The sequence below is a fragment of the Gekko japonicus genome, unplaced genomic scaffold, assembly GCF_001447785.1.
Source record: "Gekko japonicus isolate JY-2015 unplaced genomic scaffold, Gekko_japonicus_V1.1 scaffold414, whole genome shotgun sequence".
NCBI classification, from domain to species: Eukaryota; Metazoa; Chordata; class Lepidosauria; order Squamata; family Gekkonidae; genus Gekko; species Gekko japonicus.
Window position 1 is genome coordinate 1,132,825 of NW_015162491.1, and position 12,244 is coordinate 1,145,068.

The window sequence follows — 12,244 nt, forward strand, 5'->3', positions numbered from 1 at the left end:
AGGAACCATGCTCAGAATTAAATAGCTTTCTCTCAGTTTTGGGACTACAGTCCTGGTGTTTGAGAACTATGGTCTAGAGGCTATATTTTTTTAAAGCACAGGTTATCTCAAAACTTTATTTTTAACAAGGAAAAAAGAACATGTTCACTGTAAACAATGCCTTCTAAAAAATTCAAAATGTTACACAATCCAAAACAGGCATTGAAAATATTGTGGAGAATTAAAAAAAAAAAAAACCTGCCCAAAGAGCCCCTCTCTAATACTCTTAGAATAACTTAATAAATACTAGTTTAAATTAAAAGATGATACAACAGTATTGATCTGTCTGGTGACTATAGAGAAGTAAAAATCTTAAGATTTTTAAAAAACTGGAATGAAAGCATCTTGTAATGAAATATTTGCCATAATAACTGGCCATAAAAATAAAAGTGGTAACCTCCAACTTACCAGCGTTTATAAAATTCAAGTGAACTTTTCAAAAACAAAACCATCTGGTAATTGTCTAAGTCTACCTCTCAGTCCAGCCTCCTTTAGCTCTAATAACATCAATATTTTAAAATTTTACCTTGTAAGAAAACTTAAAATTCAGAATTGGTTCTACCAAATAAACTCTCTTTCATCCCTACTTTAGTTTGATGGAGCAAGATATCTGGTGTAAGATGCTAGCAGGCAACAGGAAAATGGTAAAATGACCATTTTAGTTACATGGCCAATATTTGGATTTTCCTTAAACTAACTTTATACACCACAAATCTGATGTTCTTTGTTTTTTTGTTGTTTGTTTTTGTATGTTGTCTATTGCTTATTAGGAATTTGAGCTGCATCTTCACACAAGATAGGAATGCTTTTTTGTGGTCAATGAGAGTAAGCATTCCACGTGTTGACAAAAGTTATGTAAAGATAATTGATCTTTCTGAAAGGATTGATAGGATCTGTTCACATTTAAGATTTTGCATTCCCTTTTAATGTGTATTTTGTAGAAGGTAGATCAGAGCTAACTTTGCTTCCCTGCCCCAAGTCTGTTAACACATGTATTTTCTACTCAAGCCATGTTGTCACATCCTCTTACAGAATCCTCACTCTTGTCAAGGTCAGGTTCTATAAAGTCATCTGGTACATTGTGTAAAGGTTCCGAAACAGCCTCATCTGCTGGTTGCTTCTTACTTTGACAGAGCACTTCCTTGCAAGGCCTCACCAAAGAAAGGAACACAGCAGCCAGCAGCATTCCAGCAGCACAGGAGTAGAATGCAGATTTGTAGTTCTTTGTGGTATCCACTAGCATACCTGTGAGGGGGGAGAAACATTAAACTTACGTTAAAACCTTAATTTCACATTGATCTGTAGCACTGCCTTGCACAGCCCACTAGAAATGGCATATAAGAATCTATAAAACTACAGACTGTGCTCCAAGGAGAAAAGCCTGTGCTGACTGTCTTTTCAGGGCTCTCAGTTGAAACACCCAACATTTATTCCCCAGATTAAAAAAGCAGGGACTTTGTGTAAGAGCAGTTTAAAGAGAAACATAGGGGGTGTTACTGGAAATGTAGCAAAGATACACACACAATATTTCCCCAGTATTGCCCTTTGATCTGCCGTTTTGCTAAATCCCTAAACTGGCGTGGTGGTGGTGGAAGAAATTAAAGAGCAATTCCATAAGAACAGTTTCTGGGGGGAACCCTACAACTTTTTATGTGCACACACACACACCCCCGTGGATTGCAGCCACACACACATCCCAATTGGTTACAAGCTGAAAATACACAAATACTTGGAACTATGTCCCATTGACTTCAGCAAAATGTAGTTGGAAATATGTGTTGGATATCATCCAGTTGAGTTCAAGCTTGTAAACAGTGTCAGAAGTACAGTGGAATTGCTTTCTTGGACTGCAGTATATAACTTTCATATAGTCTATATTTTGTGGGCTTTTTCAACAATAAATTAAAAAAAACCCCTATCATATTTCAAGATTAAATGTGTTGTGGTGGCAGTGATACTTTAATGGCTACATAGAACTAATTGTGGCTTTCATGATGAGGGAGATCTCCTTAAACAAGGAACAGATGCTAAAAGAAAGGATCAGTTTTTGTTTGTAGCTACTGGACAATTAGGTAGAGAGACCGGTTCTTGTCAGTGCAGTGTTGTGTGTCAGATAGCTTAGCTGATACCCCTTCCTGTCTCGCTTCCTCTTTGTGAACCTTCAAGAAGATTTTGTTCCAATTGGTCCTATTCCTTCCCTGTTCTTAGTCTTTTTAGTCTGTTCTTACACAAACCCCAAACAAGAGTTTTAACTCTGTGGATGAAAACAGAGATTTGGATTTTTGAGACCTGAGGCATTACCTTAGGCAAAAATCACTTCTCATTATATAGCTGCCGTGAATAATAATACACAACAAATTCTAAAGCACATGTAAATTAGATTAATAAGTAATAGCTATGTTGATGGTCCAGATATCTCTTGTCTTCATTATCTTTAGCAAGGATTGCACTTTGAGGCTGAGGGTTTAGATGATTGCCTTTAGCAGGGGAGGGGCCTAGGCAAAGTCCAAATGCTTGGTGTCACTGCAGTATTGTGGGGGCACTGAATATCTTCCACAATTTGCATAAATGGTTTTAATCCACCTGGTTTCAGTGAAAGTTATCAGGGTGATAGTAGGCAAGATGAGTTCTTTAAGGAAGCTAATGGAACATTGGTGCTTTTGAAAACTCGTATAAACTGTTCTGGACCGGCCAGCTCTTTAATGCTGTCACTGTCCAGGAATGCTCTACTTTTTGTCATCCATGTACTCTTAGCTTACACAAGACATTTTGAAAGCATCTGTCTCACTTTGTGGCTTTTACTTGGTATATGCTACTATCCTACTTTTTGAACACTAATGACAGAACATCTGAGTATTTCGGTCATATGTTTTTTGTTTTTACCTGAAAGGGGTGGTCCAGCCAATCCTGACAAACTTTGAACAAATACATAAACCCCTGCAGCAGAAGACATCTTCTCGATACCAACCACATCATCTTCGGCCAACATAGGAATGTGCGTGCCTGCCACAGTTCCAAGCATGAATCCAAAGAAGATGCTACACATCATTAACCCCCAAAATTCATAAGCAAAAGGGAAAGCAAAGAGGGCAACATCCAGCAGAATGACACAGATGAGTTCAATGTAAATTTTTCGGATAGGCTTTTTGTTGAGGACCCAGCCAGCACTGATTCTGCCAAAGACTTCAGCGATTGCCATTGCTGACAGTATGTATGCAGAACGATCTTTGTCGATGCCAAGGCTCATACTGAGAGGAATTATATATAGGGAAGGAGCAAAAAATCCCAGAGTGGCAAATAAACCAAAAAGTGCATAGCAAATAAAGCTATAGTCTTTCATTACAGAGAAGTCCAGGAGTTGAGTTTTTGGTTCCTTGTTAGGGATGCTACTAGGTTCTATGAGCACCTCTGTGTTTTCCTTTGGTTCTTCACTTTTCAGTTCCAACTTGGCTTCTCGATGCTTGTTACTAGGTGAGGTAGTTACTTCGACTCCTGAGTCAATGGAATCTATTGAGGTGCGTGTCTGCTCATTTTCAAGCATGTACTTTGTTTCTCTCTGCTCTTCCGCTGGCGATAGTTTCACTTCTTCCTGTGCTTTGATTATGATGGGTCGCAGCAGTGATCCACAAGCAACGATTCCAAGCTGCAGTAAGCCAACGAACAAGAGGCTGTTTCTCCAACCAACGTGTTCTTTCAAAGCTGTAATAGCTACAGAAGGGAATAAATCAATCTTTCATTAATGGAATAGCAATCACGAAATTTTGACAATATTTAAATCTCAGGTTTTGGATCAAATTATGCCTAAATGTGTACAAGTGGTCCCAGAGTTAATACAAATATACGTTTCCTGCACTCCTAAATAAAACGAGTCCAGCGGTACCTTAAAGGCTAACAAGATGGGTTAAATGATCACAGAAAGCAAGGAAGGCGTCTGTAGCACAGTTTGGAATCAAGGATAAAGGCAAAAATAGATTTTCTAGGCTGGAAAAGTACTAGGAGAAAGGAGTTCAACTCTTCACGACCCAGATTTTGGGTTTCATAGATAATGAACCCTGTGGCCTGTATATACATGTACACCAAATATCTTTCCAGGCAGACTCTTGCTTTACCCTCTTGGAACTGGAGTTACTGCTCAGCTTGGAAAAATCTATACTGGATTGTGTAACAGATCGTTTTGATAAGCAAAGATTGTGAAAATAATGCCAGGCAGAGTGGTTTTCCGCCCTGAAAAATTATGTCCACCATAACAAAGGAAGATCATGCCACTAGACAGTATGTACTTTGTGTAAGGGGGGGGTATGATTTCCTTTGCAAGGTCTCTTCTGCATACTTCCAAGGTAAACTGAGACAGTAATTAATTACCTTGGGTTTAATCTCGCCTTCAAGAAAATCCTTGTGCTCAGATGAGGGACCCCTTTCTCTAGCAAAAGAATATGCTTTCTAATGGCCTTGCCTGTATCTTCTCTTGTACAATTTTCTTAAGAGATGTAGTCTGTGTTCCCTCTAAGCTGAGTTAGTGTAAGCTAGCTCACAGTTTTTTAGCCTCCGGCTCACACATTTTAATCTTAGCTCAGGAAGGATGGCTCCAGAGCAAACAAATTTATGCAGTAGCCAAATTGCTCGCTCACAACTTTATTGCCAGTAGCTCACAAAGTAGAATTTTTGCTCAAAAGACTCCACAGCTTAGAGGGAGCATTGGATGTAGTGGTTCTTTGATGGAGGTGACAAAATATCTCTGCCCTTACCCACTTCTGCTTGCACATGAGATGACAGTGCCTTATATGAAGCATCAAGTTCAAGGACAGAGTGCAGAAACATAGTGTTGTCTAGTGGATGAACTGGAACTAAGCAGACCTGGGTTCAGATCCCTTTTACCATGGACTTACCTTGCTGTACTGTGAACTCAGAATTGGTCTCAATTTCAGCTGCTTGTCACAATAAAGAGCAAAGTGAGCCACAGAAACCTTGTAACCATGTGGGCCTAGGGAGCTTCCACAACCACACCCAAACAATAATTTGGAAAACACAGTCAAGACTGTAGGTTTTTTCCTAGCTGGGACACATAAATTAGCCCCTTACTCAGTGAATAAACACTCAGGTGGGAGCAAGTTTGAAAAAATCCCCATGTTGAAAGATTACACCATGAAGTCAGCAGAGCAGTAGATGCATGTCAAATTTAGGCCATCATGTGGCAAGTAGGAAAATTAAAGAATTGTGTTTTTCAGTACCTGGTGCAAAAGAGAAGACTGCAAAACATTCTCCCGTAGAAGCCACAGCTGTGACTAATGAACGTTTTTTGTCAAAGTACTGTGACAGAATAGTGACGGTTGGAAGAAAGGCAAGGCAGTATCCAAAGCCTATGAAGAAATACCAAAAGTGCCATTAGTGCAAAAAAGATACTGGATTAAAACCCCTAGAATTTTGCCTTCTCCTTGTGGTATAAAGCACTTTACCACTACGAACTTTCATTTGTGGTCTCCTTCCTGAGAACTAGCACATAAGAAGAAGAGGTTTTTATGCCCCACTTTTCTCTACCTTAAAGTGTCTCAAAGTGGCTTTCAATTGCATATTGCATTCCCTTCCCCCTCTCTACAACAAGCACCTTGTGAGGCAGGCAGGGCTGAAAGAGTTCTGAGAGAAGTGTGACTGCCCAAGGTCACCTAGCAGGCTTCATGTGGAAGAATGGGAAATTAAAACTGGTTCTCCAGATTAGAGTCCACTGCTCTTAACCACTACACTTTGTTGGCCACTCCTCAATAACAGTCTGATATGAAAATATATATACAGACGTGTGCTAGATGCCCACAGAACAATACAACAACAAATGAGACTAGATTAAAGCTGTAACATCATTTAGTGTGGGTCCATTTTACTTTGGCAGCAGCATCAGCATGCTTGGAAACAAGGGAGGAGACCTTGCCCAAATAGACTAACAGAAAAGTAAATCAATGAAAGTGTCAACTTGAATGTAAGACTGAATGTAAGATTCCTATATAGGATTTGTCCTGAGGAAAGACCAGAGGTCTGAAACACTTTGATATCCGGAAAAAGTGTTGACTGAAAGAGAGACACAGGTTGATTGAGTTTGGAGCAGACTGCGTTTGTGAATTTGGATAAGGATACAAGACTGTTAAGAGGGATATAGATTGAGAGAGACTGGAGCAGACTGCTATGTGAATTTCTATCAACCTTTGTATTTTTTCTATGAAGGAATATGCTGTTGTTTATTACTAGACACTAAAAGATGTTATGGCTTTAGCCTCATTCATTGTTGTATTGTTCTGTGGGCATCTAACACACATCTGTATATATTTTTTCATACCAGACTGTCTTGGGACTGTGTGTTATTCTTGTGGATTGTTCATTTCTCAATAACATCAATAACTGGGATTTTCAAATTCTTGGAACACAGCTTTCTTAATGGTAAAATCTCAGAATGCACACTGCCAGTGAGAGGGAAAATTACAAATTGTGTTCTGTCCATTGTGTTTGTAGACCACAATCCTAAATGTTTATCTTGCAAAATTATGGTGGCTGGCAATTTCACTAAAAGAGGGACTGTGTAACTCACCTGAAACTATGCCAATTAAAATATACATTTCAACAACTGTGCGTGCAAAGGAGCCTGCAACCATTCCGGAACTGATCAGTACCCCTCCAAGCATCACAGTCAAACGGTGACCAAAACGATTAGACAGGACTGTAGAGAGGGGAGCTACAGAAGACAAAACAGATTAATGTGTTTTAGCTTAGCTGGTTTGAATTATAGCAGGGGTTCCCAGTTTGGGCTTCAGGAATGGATGTGTTTCTCATGGAGAAGGAGATTTAGTAAAAGGCACACTTGTGCATTAGCACAAGGAAATACCTGTTGATATTGCAAGGAAAACAAAACACAAGCAGCAGCTTTCTTCTTTTGTAAAGATATGTGTTAGATTAATAAGGCCCCATGGTATCTACCTGCTTCCCCCAGAGTAACCTGAATTAAAAGGGAAGGAAATGTGAGTGAAGAAAACTGTTGACATCTGGATCACAGCAGTAGTGATTAAAGGTAAGTAGTTGGTCTGTGCTTCCTTTTATGGAAGTGATATTTTCCTTCTCCTGTATCAATAAACTCTAATTTCCACATGGAACAGATTTTTTAAATGGATATTAGAAGTGGTGCCTCTCAGATCAGAAAACAACTCTGTATCAGAAAAAAAGCCCTCATTGTTCTGGGCTCTCAATCCCAGTATATCTTTCGTTATAGAGAAGCTGGTCTAACTGAAGAGACTGCTGTCTGATTTAGGATAAACATTAAGAGGAACAATCCAAAGGGAGGGTGCACTTCTCCGGTTCCAGCCAAACTTGAAATCAACAGCACTGCCCTTACGCAAGTAGTGCACAAGGAGTGGACTGTGCCTAAAACACTTTGCACCTCTGACATTGTTCCTTCTGTGCCTTAGGTCTCTGTGCTCCTCCCTTCCTACACCTCTCACTCTCTTTCCTGGTATTTCTTTTTTCACTATTGAAGTGGCACTTGTCTCATAATGTGAGCTATCAGATGCCTGTACTTGTGATTAATGCAAAACCTAGCTGTCCCAGAAATCATTGCATCAGTCCCATAATGAAGTGAGTGTGCAGAATTAGCTGCAGATTAAAAAAAAATGAGCTGGATTTACAAATAAGGTGAAACCCAGCATTTGAGTGATTTGCTTTTTTTTTTTAGGGTGATCTGTAACGTTTTTAGTTAAAAGAAATATGTTAATATTACATACACATAGTTGCCAACCCTGTTAGGTTTAGTTATGATACACAGCCCTAACAGTCTTATAGAGACTAGTAAGGCATGCTTAAACTTGCTGAAGTGAGATTCAGGTTTACCGTAAGGCATATTCTAACTGCACAAAATCCTATTGTTTAGTGACACAGTTTAAATGCAGAATGTACTGTATACTCACCTGTGAAAGTTAACACAAATACACATATTGAGATTATCCATGATATCCTGCTATTTGTTTCATCAAAGCTTTCTACCAAGTCTGTAAAGAAGACTCCAAAAGACTTGATGATGCCATATGTCAGGGCTTCTATAAAGAAGAAAGCAAATGCCACAATCCAGCCCCATCCTCCATCAGGCACTTTATCATAAATATTTGGAGTGATGCATGACATTCTTGCAGGCTTGACAGTCATTTTTGATCTGGAATAAAAAGCATAAGGGGGGAAAATCAAGACATCCTCTAAAATGTGTCATAAACACAATTCTAAACATGTCTGCTGGAAAGGATGTCTGCTGAGTTCAGTGGGGCTTATTTCCTAGTAAACAGGATTAGGGTTGCAGATTTCATTAGAGCGTGACTGCCCTTTCATAGTGCATACAGTACTGACAAGCAGAGAGTATCTGACTGATGCTTTGGGCTTAAATATAGTATCCTAGCTGATGTTTCTACTTTTATGATCAGTGTAGACTAGTTGAATCAAGAACAAGAAAAATGTATCTCATCAAAAGGATCAGCTGTTTTAATTCAAGAAAGAGCAATTAAGAAAACAGTCATCTGACTTAAATACAGTGGAAAAGAGGCAATTTTATGGAAAACCCATGACTTCACCCAAATGCTGCAGAAGGATGCTCTTATTCACAATTTTTGGCTGCATGTGTACACCTTAACAGAAAATCAAGAGGCCTCTAGAAGCAACTTGCCCTTCTTGCCTTCCAGATTAGAGTCCTGTCACGACTCAAGTTTGTCATGCAGTTCTACATATTCAAGAAAGAGCAATTAAGAAAACAGTCATCTGACTTAAATACAGTGGAAAAGAGGCAATTTTATGGAAAACCCATGACTTCACCCAAATGCTGCAGAAGGATGCTCTTATTCACAATTTTTGGCTGCATGTGTACACCTTAACAGAAAATCAAGAGGCTTCTAGAAGCAACTTGCCCTTCTTGCCTTCCAGATTAGAGTCCTGTCACGACTCAAGTTTGTCAGGCAGTTCTACATATTTTCAGCATAGCTGGAAAGTTATGTAAACGATCCACAGAAGGATTTTTTAATACAAAGCACTGGCTGCCTATATTTAAGATACTTGGTAAGGGAACTTCCACTGAGTTTTACCTACTTCACTCGAGAGCAACAAAATCAAACAATTTATTTACATAGTTCAAATTTATTATTTGGCTAGTCTTGCTCATTGCCCTCTAGTGGTTCTTGGAAATATCTGTACATTTTAGGCTGTTTACATACTGCAGACACTTCTGAAAAGCACCATGCTTTAAAAAGAAATAAGTAACATTACTGTGAGGCAAAATGCAACCCTAGCAATGGCAGGCTGGGTACTGTGTCACCTGAAAAGTACAGGTACAAATGTCCACTCTCCTTTAGTTTATGTTTGACTATCAACTGCCTCTCTAGAAAGTGTCTAGTCAAACATCTGGCTTTTTATTCCACACTCTCGAGGATTATTGTAATAATTTTGTCCACTGCAGATGTGCTGCAATCTTTCTGCCTCTCCAGAGTGTTTCTGTTTTGTTATACGGGGATTTTAAAGACGTAGAACTATAACTGCTAACATTCAGTTCTTTAACTGAGCTGTCTCAAGACTTAAACAACCTGTTTGATGTTCATAAGAGGAAAAACAGTGTAGTGTTGGATTGTTGGAGTAGGATCTCGTCCAACACAGGTTTGTATTTCCAGTCTGCCATGGAAACTTGCTTGGTGGCCTAGGGCCAGTCACTCTGTCAGCCTAACCTACCTCATAGGGTTGTTGTAAGTATTCCATGGATATGGTGAGAATTATGTACACCATTCTAACTTCTTGGAAGAAGGGTGCGAGAAAACTCTTCTAAATAAATAAGTATATATTGAAATTCTAGTAATGGGCAAGTTACTATAGAACTGTAGCTATGCAAATTATGTTCTACATATGGTTCCAGTGCTCTTCTGAAAACAAAATCTTATGTCATGGTGGTTAACCTAATTGGCTAGGCTTTTTGTAATGGGAGAAAGTTTGATTCAACTTTAGTCGTCTGTAATTCTGTACAGGTAATCTTGTCTAAACTGAGGTAGCACCTGTATGCAGGAATTCATAGTTCTCATTGACAACATGATTTTAATGCAATTTAGTGATGCATAAGAGTGGAGTACCAATAGGTTTTGTAAAAAAAAAAAAGAATCAGGATTTCTCACAGTGAGGAAACATTAAATTATTAATACATTTGATACCAGTCAGCAGCTGTCTTTGGATGTATTTCCCAGGTGCTCTACTGAGAAATCATAATATTGTCCTCTGAAAATAATCCCACTGGAATGAAACACGGAGTCAGGGTTGCAGAGTGGAGACTGACTTTCAAACTTGGCTAACAAGAACCTCACTGAAGGAGGACTGCTTTCTTTTCCTTCATCTAACACATCTATGTGAGAAGCCAGAGCCATTGTGACACCAAACAGATATGCACAATACATAACATTTCGCCACAAAGAATGCACTGGCTAGAAACATTTTTTTCCTAATAATGCTTATGAAACATAGGACAGGACAATCTTTGCTTTAGATAACCCATTTTTCAAGGAACTCTAGTGGCAGCCTAGTGCTTCAAGCATAGTGTACAATTGGCTTTAATAAAACCGGTTATCTCTACCTTGTTCTAAATTGGCTAAAAAAAAAATTCTTCTCAATGAACCCTGCCAAAAGGGGTTAGAATTGCCAAAAACGGGGATTTGCAACTGAACCTGTCATCAGTTAGGTCAGGGAAGGGGACCCCATCACTGCATTAGGCAGATATAGATTTTATAACATGCTTGGCCATAGGGTGGGCGTAGCCTTCCCCCAACATGTTCCAGAGGTCTCTGGAAGCAGACCGATAGCTGATTAAAATGCCCGCTCTAATCCCGGCCACAGCAGGCAGGCTTTAATGCTAGTTTGCTCACTTCTGCAAAGTGCATGATGCTGCCAGCGCTCTTCAGATGATTCCGTTTCAGCAAAACACTTTGGGGTGTACTTGAGGCCTCACTGCTGCTTCCTAGAGAAGTATTGGGAGGCAACGGGATTTAAGCAACATGCGAGGTGAGCTTTGTTGAGTCGGGTCCAGATGCCTGCAAAATCTGCAGTCTCTCAAAGCAGAATTTGGATGGCCACGTTGCACCATGCGGTTACCTCAATCCGGTTTAAAGCGCCTTCACACCCTCTCTGGAATGCAGAGATGCGCAGGTCTAGAGCGGTGAATAAAGAAATTCTCAGGAAGCTTTTGGGGAGGAGAAAAGGGGAGAATGAAGGCAAAAAAAAAAGGTTCCTGAGCGGTGGTTCTTCCGGGGGGAGCCACACCACTAAACCTCCGGAAGACCGAAAAATCCCATCTACTTTCTGTGTTGGCTGTGGGGAAGGTTAGGAGAAAGAAGCGCTCATGAGGAAATACAATTTCTCCATCACTTTGTGCACCTGTAACGCACATTGTAGCTGGCTTCAAAATTGCGCCATTCAAAAAAAAAAGGAAAAAAAGTGCAGACACTGATGCTCTTCAGGTGAAGAAAAACAGGAAATGGCGTTTTCTTTTAAAAAGGCGACAGCAGCAAAGCAACCAAACTTCAGTGTCCAAAATAAAAGTCACTTACCAGGTCAGTAGAAGGTGTTGCTGCTGCTGCAACTTGGGGAGAGAGAGAGATGATGAAGAAAAGCCCCCCTCCCCAGCCGCTGAGAAGTGCAGCTTTAGGCTATGACCTGGTCAGTAACATGCTGAGGGGGCTGGGTACAACACGCAACCCTGCGCCCTTGAACCCCAGAGCCAAGGAAGTGGCTCGGGAAGGCACCCGGGGCGGGGGGGAGACTGCAGCCTCCTACTCCCGGTGGCGCCTACGGGGTAAGGAGACCCCTTGTGCTCGGCCAGAGGAGCAAGATGCTCCCTCCCTAACCCACGTTAGGCTCGCGCTGTCGAAGCCAAGGCTGCCCCATGCCCAACTGGGTGCGCTTGGCCTTTCAGAGGGTCGCTGTCCCGCTACCCCCCGTCCCTTGCTCTCTGCCTGCTTGCCCCCTTTCTGGCGTCCCCAACTGCTACCGTCTCCTGTATTTCCCTACTCCCGACCTCAGCTTTTTATACCGGCTGGAGCCGGTCTCTGCCGGCGGACCCGGCGCGCGCTGTAGCTCAGCAGCGCCCATGTGCGCGCCGGGCTCAGCTTTGCAATTGCAGCAGAAGAGCTGGCTTGCTGGCTCCGCGCGCTCAGAGGGGGGGGGGAGG

General features: G+C 40.9%; 1 protein-coding gene across 1 annotated transcript; it reads right to left on the minus strand.

Annotated features, from left to right (window-relative positions):
* Positions 1-334: 334 nt before the first annotated feature.
* Positions 335-11,651, minus strand: SLC16A6 (solute carrier family 16 member 6). The gene is made up of 6 exons (XM_015406011.1): positions 11,625-11,651; positions 7,977-8,218; positions 6,611-6,754; positions 5,268-5,396; positions 2,923-3,747; positions 335-1,284 (listed from the first exon to the last, which is right to left on the minus strand). Exons 2-6 carry the CDS (start codon positions 8,209-8,211, stop codon positions 1,043-1,045), a joined length of 1,575 nt encoding a protein of 524 aa, XP_015261497.1. The 5' UTR covers positions 8,212-8,218; positions 11,625-11,651; the 3' UTR covers positions 335-1,042.
* Between the last annotated feature and the right edge of the window lie 593 nt (positions 11,652-12,244).

Excerpts from the sequence above, each read along its gene's own strand:
- SLC16A6 (XM_015406011.1), bottom strand. The coding sequence starts at position 8,211 with ATGACTGTCAAGCCTGCAAGAATGTCATGCATCACTCCAAATATTTAT. Across the intron at positions 5,397-6,610 it reads TTTAATTGGCATAGTTTCAG|GCTTTGGATACTGCCTTGCC; the intron begins GTGAGTTACACA and ends ATTTCTTCATAG. Across the intron at positions 1,285-2,922 it reads GGCTGGACCACCCCTTTCAG|GTATGCTAGTGGATACCACA; the intron begins GTAAAAACAAAA and ends CCCCCCTCACAG.